The 14243-nt window shown below is 47.3% G+C and overlaps 1 protein-coding gene across 1 annotated transcript in view; it reads right to left on the minus strand.

The window, feature by feature from the left end:
• Window positions 1–14243, minus strand: part of LOC147624889 (LMBR1-like membrane protein) — a 57860-nt gene that overhangs the window by 16556 nt on the left and 27061 nt on the right. The window contains exons 3-5 of the mRNA XM_086818130.1: window positions 3911–4072; window positions 302–512; window positions 36–122 (exon numbers count right to left, since the gene is read on the minus strand). Coding sequence (XP_086674256.1) covers window positions 36–122; window positions 302–512; window positions 3911–4072 — 460 coding nt within the window. The remainder of the gene's footprint in view (window positions 1–35; window positions 123–301; window positions 513–3910; window positions 4073–14243) is intronic.

Here is a 14243-nt window from a genome sequence, read left to right on the forward strand (position 1 = left end):
AAGACACCATCTCTATACGAAGTAGAAGCAAGCACCATTTGCAGGAGCATATTGTCGATCACATCCATGTATGGCCGTAATGGATCCCTCCTTGACATTTGATTAGAAGTGGCTTGAGCAATCTGGCATAGGTGCATAAATTGTCACAAATAGGGACCAACCTGCAGAATAAATAGAGCCTAATATAACAAATGCAAAAACTGTGAAGCTTGCAGGTTGGTTCCTATGACCATGCTTCATCAGTTCATCGAAATTGAGGAGCCCACAATCACATCAGCATATTTGAAAGCAGCTTGCATACCACCATTGCAGTTGACAACTCTTGATGAGCATCATCAAGGTTGACAGCCACCCTGGCAACACGATGAGAGAGCCGTTTTTGACGATAGGTCCAATTCGAATTCCGCCAAATACTGCGTGGAATTTCCAACAATCCAAATCCAAGGAGAAAGGCACCCGTAACAAGACCAAATGTGTTTGAGCATGCAATTGCAAGTCCCATCACACGATTCCTACAAGGTATCAAAAAAACTTAGCATTAAGAAAAGACTTTGAAAACATACGCTGGTTATATCATTTAAGTGAATGCACTTAAGTGGGGCCTTTGCATCTATAATAAAAGATTCGGTAGATGAAGTGAATGACAAAGAGCTTGACACACTAGCTTACACCTTACCTCAATCTGCTTTTTGCAATGTCCCATGAGCAAGCTATATTCACAAAATCAGATTTAAGTACTCCTTTAGTCGGATGTATCTTATGTTATGTATCTGCACTCACATGCTACCTGAATGCAATAAAGGGATGATCTGAAGCCTCAAGCATCCACCGCTAATTATCCAGAAAAATCTATAATCCTAACCTCAAGACTAAGATAGCCCTAGAATAAATATGTGCCCCCTTGTCAAGTGAGTCAAAAAAAGTGTTACCATAAAAGAAGTAGTGTTACCTACCCAATCACTCTGCTACACATGGATGTTTGTTTCGTGTTATCAGCTTAGCCCGCTCATGCAGCCAAAACCAATACACTCACTGTGAATTCCTTCCCAAAATCATCCCTAAACATAGCTGAAAACAAGGTTAGTCCTAAACCAAATTGCTTCGCCTCCGACTCTTTCTTAAACAACCAGTGACCAGGATGTGTTGCTGGTCCCTTTGCCTTCTATGGAGGAGCCTGCTTCTACGTTGTGTGATGCTATTGAGGAGGCTACCACTACAGTTACCACTACTGTGAATGTTCCTATCTCCCTTACTCTGTGTGAGGATTCTGGATTGTGGTCATGTGTGTCCGTGACCGTGCCTGGGGCACAGTGGTACTTCCAGGGCTTGAAGGATTGGGATTAAGATTTGCTTGGGCTTGTGGAGTCCCGACGTCAGTTTTCAGAGGGGACAGTTGAGTTCTTACATCTGGCGATGCCGACCTTCGAGGAGGATGCTATTGTATAGCATTTGGCTACTCTTGGTACAGAGTTGGAGCAAATGGACTCTATTTCTTTTGAGGGTATTATCTTCTTGGAGGTACAGGCTTCTAGGGATTTCTATGGCACTGTGTTTACATTTTGGTTTGGCACCAATATTTGTAGCAACACGACGCAACCTACATGGTCGTTTTCTTCTAGAGGAGCAGTGTACCTGTGAATCCTGCAAGTACCTCACAGAATCCCTACTATGGGAAGGCCTCTGCGCTGAAAAAAACTCTTTGTTGCATCTGCCACTTATTTGAGTCCAAAAGGCCTTGTTCGCATGAAAGGCGAACTCAGCCCTCCTGTCCATCAAGAGGTCTGTAATCCAAGTCGCATGTGGATGCTTTTCATGTTCCTCCGAAGAGCAGCAATCCTACGCCTAATAGCTCTCTCCTTGTCCAGAGCCTCCTACTTCTTAGACAAGGCAATGCTATGATAATGATGGTTGGTCCTCTCAAGAGCTAGCGCAATATTATGACGAGGATCAGGACCGTCACAAGATCTCCATCTCTCTCTGATCTCAAGGGAAATGTCAGCATCTAGATAAAGAGAGTCACGGATACGGATACGGGGAGAGGCCGAGCGAGCCCCAAGCTCCCTGAGACACAAAACGACGGGGCAATGATCGGATTTGGTGGTGCCAGGCATAATAGCAATGGTGCCTCCTCTGTCCAAGGACCAATCATCCACATAAAACTTGTCCAGACGTGCAAAGATGCTCTCATCCCCGTTCCTGCGGTTATGCCAAGAGAAAGATAAGGAATTTGGCCTTCTCTGGAAGTCATCCTCAGTCCAGCAATCCCTCTCTAGTGCTTATTTGCTTCCGCTCTGTGCACTCTTTCATATAGTACCTCTGGATGACCTGTCATAGAAGCGTCATGACATTCATACACGTTTCTTTTCCTAATCTCAACATTATCTAGTACACAAACCTTCTCATTCCAGAATAGCAATCCATTCTGGATAAGGAACTGACCACTTGTCACACTCACTCGTGGCATGACTCTTGAGTCTCTATCTAAATTGCTCCCTTCCTCAACCTACTGCCAATACCGACCAAAATGACTATCGCTATCACATAGCCCTCTCAGACAATCGTAAAGGTCAATCCTAATCTCGATGAAGCTCACAGAGTTCACCTCCCCAATTCTACTCAAGACATCCCCCACTCAATTCATGCTACCCTTTTGATACTTTATTTCCATATGTCATTAACTTGACCCACGGGCCACCGTGCCTTCCTTCCCCTCAACTCAGGTCTATCACATATGTCCTTACTGGACTCATGGTCGGTCAGCACAACAAACTTGGTTCCATAGAGATAATGTCGCCAAGTTTTCAAAGCGTGTATATCACAAAATCACTAGTATCTGTCTCAACCAGAAATGGTCTCTTAGGATCTAGCAAGGCTAATACAAGTGCTTCCTTCACCTTAAGCTTGAGAGCTCGAAAAGCCTCATCAAGCTTCTCATTACAAGAGATTGGGCTGTTGGACTTACATCCTCTTCCCCGAAGGAGGTCTGTGAAAGGTACGGTTAACTATGAATAATCCTTCACAAACTCCTTAAGAAAGACGGTGACTCCCAAAAATGCTCGACGTTTTCTCCGGTCTGAGGACTGGCCAATCTAAAACCTTTTGTATCTGCTCAAGATCTATGCTCATCCCATCTCGAGAAATCCGATGTCCAAGATATATGAGTTATCTTTTGAAGAACTCACACTTTGTATACTTGGCATACAACTTCTCAACAGCATGCTAGCTATGCGAAAGTGTGATTAATGATGATTAGCACTACGCAAGAATGATTAACACTAATCACATGCGCAATGATGAGTACAAAGAAGGAGAAGAGCTGCCCACAAATACTTCTCGTAGGGTGGCTCCTCGGCCATGAAGAAAACGCAAATTTTGCCTACTTGACACCTATAGACTCTTCTACATGCAAAATGCAAAACCCTAAGGTTGCTGTAAACTGGAAAATAGAGAGGCTGATTTGAGGGAATACCCAAAAAACCTAAATTTTAGGCTGAAACCTTAAAAATGCAAACCCTAATTCCAGAAACCCTGATTCAGCATGTGAAAACTCTACTTAGGATGAACCTAATTTACACACAATTGCAGCCTACAAGAATTCAAAGTATCGTGATAACTGCATTCAAAAAAGATGCAACTGATCATGCCAGCTGACCATCTTTGCTAAGTTATGAATTTATCTACCATTGTAAGCTAGGCTAAGGGACAGGGACTTGATCCATCACTAGCTAGTTGCTATATACAGCTTGGCTATAATCCTTTTCCAAGCAGAGGCCAAAGAAAGTTCCATGATGTGTAAAACAAACAAGTTGGAAAAAAAAAGCTACAAATGGCAGTTCATTTGAATTACCCCTGCAAGCATTTATATCTAACAGAGTAAGATGTGCTTCAAGTCTCAGGGCAGAGACATTACCACTGCAATTTCTGTAATAGTAAAAGAATAGCAACTCCCAGCAACCCTACTGATCCAACACTTAAGTAAAATATAAGGTTGACATGTATGCTAGTCTTCAGCCTCTGAGAAAAAGTGAAATCCCCAGCATCTTCATATCCTTGTAGAAGAGGAACAATAAGCCTGCATTAACATAAGGAATGTGAGAAGGGCACACAAATGTAAACACTTGGCAAAAACCAAAAAGAATTATAAGAAACATGAAAACAAAGTGCACATAGAAAGGGCATTTTCCCAAGCTCTGCGAAATCACACTGATTACACATTTCTTACTAAAAAACATGAAAACCAACAAGAATAAACGTCTTAACGCACACTGGAAATCTTATTTACACCTGTCCTTTAAATTACAACAAGATCACTCCTAGTTCATCACATTCTCAGCCTTTGGTGGAGTAAAGGAACTCGTTACTAAGTAAACGATAACCACAAGGAGGCATCAGTTTGACTAGCTCAGAACTCTAGTAGTGTCCCATATATTCCCCATCACTTGCATCGATAGAGGAGGTAGTTCACCCTCCTGCTTGCTATGGCAGCCATATGGGAAAATTTCGAGTACTCAGTCATGTGTGAACCTGCAGGCACCCAAGAGAGGCAAGAAGCTGGCCACCTAGCCCCATGTGGGAAAACACAGCAATGAAAGCATTAGTATAATAGTATTTGCACGATTTTCGTTGATCATGAGTTGTAGGGCCAGATGGCCACCTGACTGGAGCATGGAACCCCATAAAGGTCACTTGTGGTGTCAGAATCACGTAGCAGCAGCATGCACACCACCCCAAGGCATTGAGCAACGTTGGTGGCTGGGCTCCCATCTCCCAGCCGTTGCTCCCCCGAAAAACCCGACGGGAGGAGATATCTATGACAAGGTGCCACCACACCCTAAATATGGCTTTCCAATTTCCCATGCTCTGTTAGAAGTCATCGCCTATCTTTACTGAGACACCAGGGCCTCTGTTGTGGGTGTGCCCGCCCTTGTAGGTGTTGTTCTCATTTTTCCTCACTCCCCATATTTTTCCCATTTTTCTGTGGCTTGGGGGGCAGTCCTGTGGTGGCAGGTGGACCTCTGATGCTGGCCGATTGCGTCTGTTTATGCTAGAGGTGGCCGACCTTTTTCAGATGCTGGCTGACTTGGGATATCTGGTGATTTCTGCTGGTCGTGGGATATATGGTCCAGTCGGCTGCCTTTGGAGCTGGCCGACTACCACTTGGGGGCCATATAAAATGGCCCCACAGCCCCTTGCCATTCTTGTATTGTATTCGGGATCTTCTTTGTGTATATAGAGCAGAGTTACACGCCTCTATCTCTCTCTCTCTCTCTCGTGCTGTTTTTCTGCATTGCGTTTGCTCTCGTGTTCCTAGATTTGGTCATCATCTCCGCTGCGTATTCTGATATGTTATCAGAGCCCTAGGCTCTTGATAGCTCTTGTGATTTCTGTGAGCAAGAAGGGGACTGTTGTGTTGCTCATTGGTGTACTGTACGGGACTGTTCGGGAAGAGGAGAAGCAAGAGAACGACAGGCTGATTTGCTCGACAGCCACTTGCAGGTGTAAGTTCTTTTTTGTTCCCACCCACCCACCCTTTTTCAGATTACATCCCCGCAATGGCAGATTTGTTAGAGATGGCTGAGAGGCATGTGAAGATCCAACTTGACGGTCCACGTTCCCGGTGGACCGTCGGTTGGACGGGAACAACTACGGCATATGGAAGGTTATGATGGAATCTGTTCTGGAGTCTTACAACCTTGCTGATTTCATCGTTGTTGGGGTTCCGCGGCCGTAAGTAGAGGAAGGGGAGTTACCGTCAACTCGAAAGGACCAGGAGGCACAGGCACAATTGTGGGATCGTGTCAACGCCAGGGTCCGTTCATTTATCTTCCTCAACTGCACACCACAGGTAATCAATCATATCAAGCATATGACGCTGGCCAAAGGTATATGGCAGCATTTGGCTTCTCTTTACAACAGGGTATTGCCCATGAGGACCTGTAATGATTGTGGCGAGAAAGGCCACTATTGGAGGCAGTGTCCCAAGCGGAAGACCGAGAAGGGTGAAGATTCCTCAGCAGCAATCCGGCTTTTGTGCACTTGGAGGTGATGGACACCGATGTTTCATTTTCTTCAGGCAGGGAGGAGGTTGGAGGACTTCTTCGCAACGGATACTCGAGAGTGGATTCTAGACAGTGGTGCTTCCAGGCACATGACTCCTTCCCGTTCAGATTTACAAGATCTCTGTAGGTATTCTGGTCACATTCTTACTGGGGATACATCCACTATCCCAGTTCACACAGTGAGGGCAGGTTGGAGATAGTTCCCGATGGCAGAGGGGGGAAGCATTCCTCCCAAGTGTTGTATGTTCCGTCACTTGGTTTTCATCTGTTGTCAGTGCATCAGGTTTGCAAGACTGACATACGGGTGGAATTTGATGAGCATTTTGTTGCTCTCCGAGACAAGGCAACAGGCCAGGTAGTGTGGAAAGGCGGAGTGGAGAATGGAGTTTACAAGCTTTCAGCACTCTCTCTCCCAGGTCCTCAGGTTTGTGATGAGTGGCAGACTGGTAATGGCCACTTAAGTGTGGATACGCTACAGGTGCAGGCTTTCCGAGACCAGATGGTGGATAGCTTGCCAGTTGATGGCAGCACTTGGCAGGAACTTTCCAGTACTGATGTTGGTGGTTCTTGTGTTCGTCAGTCAGAGGAAACTGAATAGGTAACTTATGCTCTGATGTCTCGTAGCATTCGGGACAAAGAAACTCCTATAGATGAGGATGTTCTTTCCACGGGGACCTCTCGGAAAGCGAGGCAGGAGGCAGCTGATTACTTGCAGAAGGAGGTGGATTCTGCAGGCTTTGTGGTTCCAGATTCAGAGGGGGTGGTTGACAGGTTTTAGAAGGCCTTTCGTGGTCTTCAACAGGTTTCCAGGACTTGGCTTTCCACCATAACACGTGTTGATCCTTGTGAGCAGTGTGATGCCTCTTTGACTCGGAAGCAGAATGGTTCATTGCTTTGGTTGATGGATACCAGATTGGACGAGAGCTTCCTGATGACGCAGTTGAGCTCATGGTTGCAAATGACTCTTTAGGAGGCAAGATTGCGTATCTTGTGGTTTCTGCCGCATGCGAAGGAACATGGACTCTTTTACACAGGAGGGGGATTGATGGATGGAGTCTGACTCCACGGTTGGAGTGACTCCGAATGGGGAGGAGATCCAGACACGAGGAGATCTACTTCATGCCCAGCAGCAGTTTTATGGAGCAGTAAGAGGCGGTCATCTTTTGCCTTGTCGTTGACAAAGGCAGAGTACCAGGCTGCTTGTGATGCTGCTTGTGAGGTGGTAAGATTGCAAAGGTTGCATGGCAGGATTGGGCTTCCCCTGGAGAAACCCACGGTCATCCAGAGGCACTTTGTTCGTGAACAGTTCATTGCTGATGACATCTTGCTAGAGTTCTCTTCGACGGAGGACAGTACGGTGGACCTCTTCATGAAGTCGCTATCTCAAGATTTGCTCAGGAGGCACCCCACCTCCCTGTGGTTGGTTTCACAGCCAGGAGCTGAGAGGGGGTGTTAGAAGTCATCTCCTGTCTTTACTAAGACACCAGCGCCTCTGTTGTGGGTGTGCCCGCCCTGGTAGGTGTTGTTCTTATTTTTCCTCACTCCCCGTATTTTTCCCATTTTTTATGTGGCTTGGGGGGCAGTCCTGTGGTGGCAGGTGGACCTCTGATGCTGGCCGACTGTCTTGGACAGGTCGTGGACCTTTTTCAAATGCTGGCCGACTTGGGATATCTGGCCGACTGGTGATTTCTGCTGGTCGTGGGATATATGGTCCAGTCGGTTGCCTTTGGAGCTGGCCGATTGCCACTTGGGGGCCATATAAAATGGCCCCAGAGCCCCTTGCCATTCTTGTATTGTATTCGAGATCTTCTTTGTGTATATAGAGTAGAGTTACACGCCTCTATCTCTCTCTCTCTCTTGTGCTGTTTTTCTACATTGCGTTTGCTCTTGTGTTCCCAGATTTGGTCATCATCTCCGCTGCGTATTCTGACAACTCTTGCATATGGGATAATCCACCACAACTTCTAGTCATGTGACAACCCGAGAGTAGCTACGCGAATCGCCACCTCCAACACCCTCCCTCAATTTGAGCACCTCGAACCACAGAGACGAGGGCCGCCCAAGACCACACAAGCCCGAGCTCTAATACCATGTCAGAATCACGCAGCAGCAACACACACACCACCCCAGGGCACTGAGCAATGTCAGTCATCTCCCAGTCGTTGCTCCCCCCAAAAACCCAACCGGAGGAGATATCTATGACAAGGTGCCACCACATCCTGCATATGGCTCTTGGACTTCCCATGCTCTTGTATCTAGGATGATCCACCACAATTTCCAGTCATGCGACAACTCGATAGTAGCTACGCGAATTGCCACCTCCAACATGTGGGACATCTGGAGAGAATGAATCATGAAGCTAATCACAAGTACCAACCAAGAAATGTATCCGCGACTGCAAGAGATTGCCGAAGACCTCCACAGACCTCGCATTTTCCGCATCAAGTTTCCCGAGGTATGTGAGAGAGAGACATCAGACAATGAACATCATGTTATGTAGCAAGAGGCTTTTACAATGGCAATACCAGCCAACAAATGGTGTAGAACATGTGCCTGTTGATGTTACGTGCATCCCGAACTTGGATGACACGTAGACATATCTGTACAAGAAGGTGCAAGACCTGGGGTGGAAAACTGGTCCCATGTGAGCCCAATCCGGGGCGAGTCAGCAAGGATTCCACTCCAGTCGTCCGAGGTCAGGTGTGCATTGTCTTGCACATGAAACAGTGCCAGTCTGCACTCAGTCTCCCTCTGAAATGATGTCTATGGTTCTGTGTATCTAGTATGACACTGGATGCCAAACCTCTGTGTAGACAGGTAGGATTTGCATGTAGGGATGGGGCCAGCCCATAGGGCTGCCCCAAGAACAATTATGTGGGCATGGGGGAGGTGTAGAACCACCCCCAAAGGGCCAGGAGGGCCTTGGCTCTGCCCACCAACCATGGGATGGGCTGGAAGGGCTGTCGGCCAGCCCTAGGGCCTCTGGACAGGCAGCCAACAAGGCATCAAGCCCTTTAAAGCCTATCGGCCAGGTGTGGGGCAGCCCACACAGGCTGTGTCACGTGCATCCCGCACTTGGATGCCATGTAGACATATCTGTATAGAAGGTGCAGGACTTGGGATGTTAAACTGGTCCCATGTGAGCCCAGTCCAGGACCAGTTAGCCAGGGTTCCATCCTGGTTGTCCGAGGTTAGGTGTGCATTGTCCTGCACATGAGTCCAAGGTTAGGTGTGCATCGTCCTGCACATGAAATAGTGCCAAGTCCGTGCTGTGAGTCTCCCTCTGGAATGATGTCAGTGATTCTGTGTATCTAGTATGGTACTGGATGCCAGATCATTGTGTAGATAGTTAGGGTTTGCATATAGGAAAGGGGCCAGCCCATAGGGCTACCCCAAGTACTTGTGGGGGCATGGGGACAATGTAAAACCACCCCCATGAGGGCCAGGAAGGCCCTAGCTGTACCCACCAGCCATGGATAGGCCATGGAGGGCTGTAGGACAGCCCTAAGGGCAGGCCAAGGGTAGCATACAGGTTGTCCAACCTTTTTATGGCTGTAAGGGCAAGTATGGGACAGCCCATACAGGCTGCCCAGTCTCCGACGACGAGAGAGACCACGAACCTTGGGACGAGAGTGCACCGGGCAGCCCAGCTAGGGCACCAGACTTGAGTGTTACAGATATGTTCCGGCAGATGATGCGGGCAATCGTAGACCAAACAACCAAGTTGGAAGAGCAGCGGGCGCAGATCTTGGCTCTGGAAGAGCGTACCCGGTCTCCAGCGTCGCGTTTTCCATCTCCTCCTCCCTCTCCTTCTGTATCCCAGATTCCAGATCCTCAACATAGGGACCCTCTCGCGGGGTCACGACCGCAGCCGAGCTCTTTTCTTGCGTTGCAGATGCGTGCATTGGAGATCCGACAACGTGAAGACGAAGCCATGCAACGCGTGGAACATGAGCGTTACCTTGTTGCTTTGGACGCCAGATTGACACCAGCCCCTCAAATCATTTTCTCGAGATAATGAACTTTAGTAAGTATAATGGTAAACTCGACCCCACAACTCTTTATTCATGGTTGCATCAGTTTGAAGCTTACTTTGCCGCAATTAGAAAGACGGATACTGACAGAGTGATTTTAGCCAGTTGGTACTTGGAAGGTGAGGCCATTCCTTGGTGGACTCAGTGGGCTCATGCCCACACCAGGTTAGGTATGGCAGCTTATGTGCAGGACGAGTTTGTCCGGGACTTTAAGGAGCGGTTTCTACCGCCCCACTACCTTGAGCGACTCGAAGACGAGTTCAGGGGAGCGTGTCAGAACGCGCAACCAATCCTTCAGTTTGCCAATAGAATTTCAACTTTATGTTTGCAATTAGGCTTATCTGATTCGAACAAGAAAGGGCAATTTTTGTATGGCCTTGACATGCAAATCCAGTGGGAGGTGCGTATGTTTAGGCCAACCACCTTCGAAGACGCACTCTCGCTTGAGCAGAGTGCAGAAATGAAGCATAATGGTGGCAAGCCCAAGACTTCCCAATCGGCTACTCCCAGGGCTACCGCCTCAAGGGGAAAAGGCCAGAACCAAACGGAGTCTTCCCCAAGACAGAGCACGGCAGCCTCTGGCTCCAAGAACTCGAACAATGCGTCTAAGCTTACTCCACACCAGAAAGCGGAGGCAAGCAAGACAGGTGGCAAGTTGAGTGTACAAGAAGGAGGGTAGATGTTTCTTTTGTCATACAAAAGCACATACTTCTCGGGAGTGTCCTAAGAAGACTCCAAAGACCGCTGCCCGCTGCCTCCACAGCTTCCGTGGGGTAAGCCCAGCTCCCACACAGACCCCAGTGGCTGCCCCTAGTTCTTCAAATCCCAGTGCTTCAGTTGGAGCAATTATTAGCCGGGAACTCGAAGATAAGCAGAAGGACGTACATGACCAGGAGTATGAGCGCAACGAATTGCGCAAGTCCTTTGGCTACATAGGTGGCCAGAGAGGAGTTGTCTTGTTTGACAGCGGCAACACGGAGGATGTGGTCACAGAACAGGCCGCTAGGCGTGCCCGTTTCGTCCTGACTTCGGTGGACAAATAGGTTGATTTTTTAGCACAGGCATGACAACGAGCGTCAAGTATGAAGCTCTAGCTGCTACGTTAGTTATTCAAGGCATAGAATTTGTACGTAATTTTATGGTTGCACCTCTTGTAGGAGCAGACATAATTTTGGGTATTCAATGGTTTCACAAGTTTCTTCCCGATGGTAAGTGGGACAAGCACACGTTCCAGATCAATCGGAATGTGTCAAACGCCCCAATGACCATTAAGTGTGAGCCAGGAATTCCGAACTTTCCGCTCATAAGCCACTAGCATGCTAAGCAAGCAGTCAGGAAAGGCGCACATTGTGCGATGATATACATCCAGACAGCCCAGACGGTGGTCAGTGCTTCCGAGAAGTACTCGGCTCTCCATGAAAAGTTCCAGAAGATTTTTCTTCGGGACAGTCTCCCTCCCCAACTCCCCCCGTCCAGACCGGAGGACCACAAGATTGACCTCCTCTCACGCTCGGAACCCCCCAGCAAGTTTCCGTATCACCTTTCCAATGCAATGGAATCGGAGTTGGACCGCTAACTCCAAGAATTGTTGCAATCTTGCTTCATCCGCCCCAGCGTGTCGCCATTTGCAGCCCCGATCTTATTTGTCAAGAAGAAAGATGGGTCTTCCCGTTTGTGTGTCGATTATCGTACACTCAATAAGCTGACTATCAAGAGTAGATTCTCGATGCCTCGAATAGATTATATTCTCGAGAGACTGAATGGAGCAAAGGTGTTCTCGAAACTTGATTTAAAGTGTGGGTACCACCAGGTGAGGATTGTGGAGGGGGACATCCCCAAGACAGCCTTCCGTACGAAACGGGCCAAATATGAATTTGTGGTCATGCCATTTGGCTTGACAAATGCCCCAGCTACATTCAACCGCATGATGATGCGTGTTTTCCGGGACTTGATTGGAAAGTGTGTGCTCATATTTTTGGACAACATACTGGTATTTTCAGCTACAATTGAGCAGCATGACATTGATGTGGAGAAAGTCCTTAGGATGCTAGAAAGCAACGAGCTCTACGTCGATAAAAAGAAGTCGGAATTTTATTTGTTCCAGGTGCATTACTTGGGATACATAATTAGTGCAGAAGGCATTCGACTTGATCCGGCTAAAGTGGCCGAGATTGTCAATTGGGCGCCCGTTGCTTTTCAGAGTTTACGCCTGTACCCGCCGTTGCTGTCCACGACTCCACGAGTCCACTGCCCGTACTGTCCTGCTCGTACAGCAGCTGTTCTGACATTCTGTACTACACAGTACAGTCGCCCCAGCCACTGGCAGCCAGGCCCCCAGCCCTTGCACTGTGCAGACTTCCAGTGTACACTGTACACTGTACACACAGTGACTACATTCATCTAAAAGGCAAGGCAGCAAGAAGCTTTTCTCTTTCTTCTCTCTCTCTTTTTTTGTTTGAACTTTGAACTTTTGGTGTTTTAAAAATTACCCATGGTGAATCACAATCTAGACTGCACACTGCACAGTGCACAGTCTCTCCCCATTAAACAGAAGAAAAAAAAAGGACTCATTTCTCTGTAATGGTTAACTTTGAAAGCCTATTCAACTTTTTGCCCGAATTTGCAGACATCATGGCTTACTCGGGTTCAAAGCGATCGGCTTCGAATGCTACTTGGTGGGACGAGGTTGAAAGGCTAGAAAGGTATTCATCTAAGGGAGGTGCAACACGATGGAAATGCAAGCAATGTAACAAAGAGAAGTCAGGAGGAGCAAACCGTGTGAGAGCACATCTATGCCATGTGAACAATGAAAAAGCACAAGTGAACAAATGCCCAGGGACAACACCTGAAATGCGTAGAGAGCTTTTGGCAAAGTACCCAAGTGAAGAGGAGAAAGCATGTGCACGAAAGAAACCGGCAATTGATGCATCTTACTTCAGTAGACAAGGGGAAGATGTACACTTGGGAGATGGACAACAGTATGGAGGACTTGGGAGCTTTGCATTTTCCCAAGATTCGCAGTCTATGGGTGCAAGTTCCGGCAAGCAGCAAACCTTGGGAGCAGCTTGGGATCCCCGCAAGAAAGAGAGGGTAGATGCAGCTGTTGCAAGGTTCTTTTATCATGATCATGTAGCATTCAATGTTGCCAGGTCTCCATATTTCATTGAAATGGTCCAGGAGATTGCACGGTATGGCCCAACATACAAGCCTCCTTCATATGAGACCATACGCACCACCTTGTTGCAAAAGGAGAAAGCTGCAATTGAATGTGCTTTAGAGTCTGTGCATGAAAGTTGGGCAAAGAATGGTGTGTCACTTATTGCAGATGGTTGGAGTGACACTCGAAAAAGGTCCATTCATGGCATGGTTGCTTATTCTCGAGGAAGAATGCAATTCATTTCCTCACATGATGCTTCTGGGACTGGAAAAACTGCAGATCAGCTTGTGGAAGAGTGGACCGAAGGTATTGAGAAAGTTGGACCAGAGAATGTTATTCAGTTTTTAGCTGATGGTGAGGCAACAAATAGAGCAGCTGGTCTTAAGCTTGAAGACAAGTATCCGCATATCACATTCAGTCCATGCTTTGCTCATTGTTTGAGCAACTTATTGAAGGATGTTGGCAGCTTGCCATGGGTTGATCCACACATTCAAAAAGGCAAGGAGATAATAAGCTTCATTCAAAACCATCAGTTTATTTTGAATGAATTCCGCAAGAGATCGGCCAAAAAGGATCTCTTGAAGTACTCAGAGACACGCTTTGGTTATAACTTTCTCATGATGAAGAGGTTATCCAAAGTGCAATTGCCTTTGAAGCAGTTGGTTGTATGCAATGAGTGGATGGGATGGGCACTTTCTCGCTCAAGAGCCGGCATAGAGGTTGCAAGAACCATACAAGACTTCACATTTTGGGATGAAGATACTATCAATGCTATGATGAAGCCGATCATGCGCTTGATGCGGATTGCAGATGGACGGGAGCCATGCATTGGCAAGGTTTATGAGGGGGCTGACCGAATGATCGAGAAAATAGGGGAAATGGGCTTGTCTGATGAGAAATATGCAGAGGTTCAAGAATTATGTGAAGCACGATGGAATGGTTATCATTCTCCTATGCATGCTGCAGCGTATGTCTTGGATCTCGAGTTCCAAG

This window comes from Cibotium barometz, chromosome 24 (genome assembly GCF_041138505.1).
Source record: "Cibotium barometz isolate CiBa-2024 chromosome 24, ASM4113850v1, whole genome shotgun sequence".
NCBI lineage: Eukaryota > Viridiplantae > Streptophyta > Polypodiopsida > Cyatheales > Cibotiaceae > Cibotium > Cibotium barometz.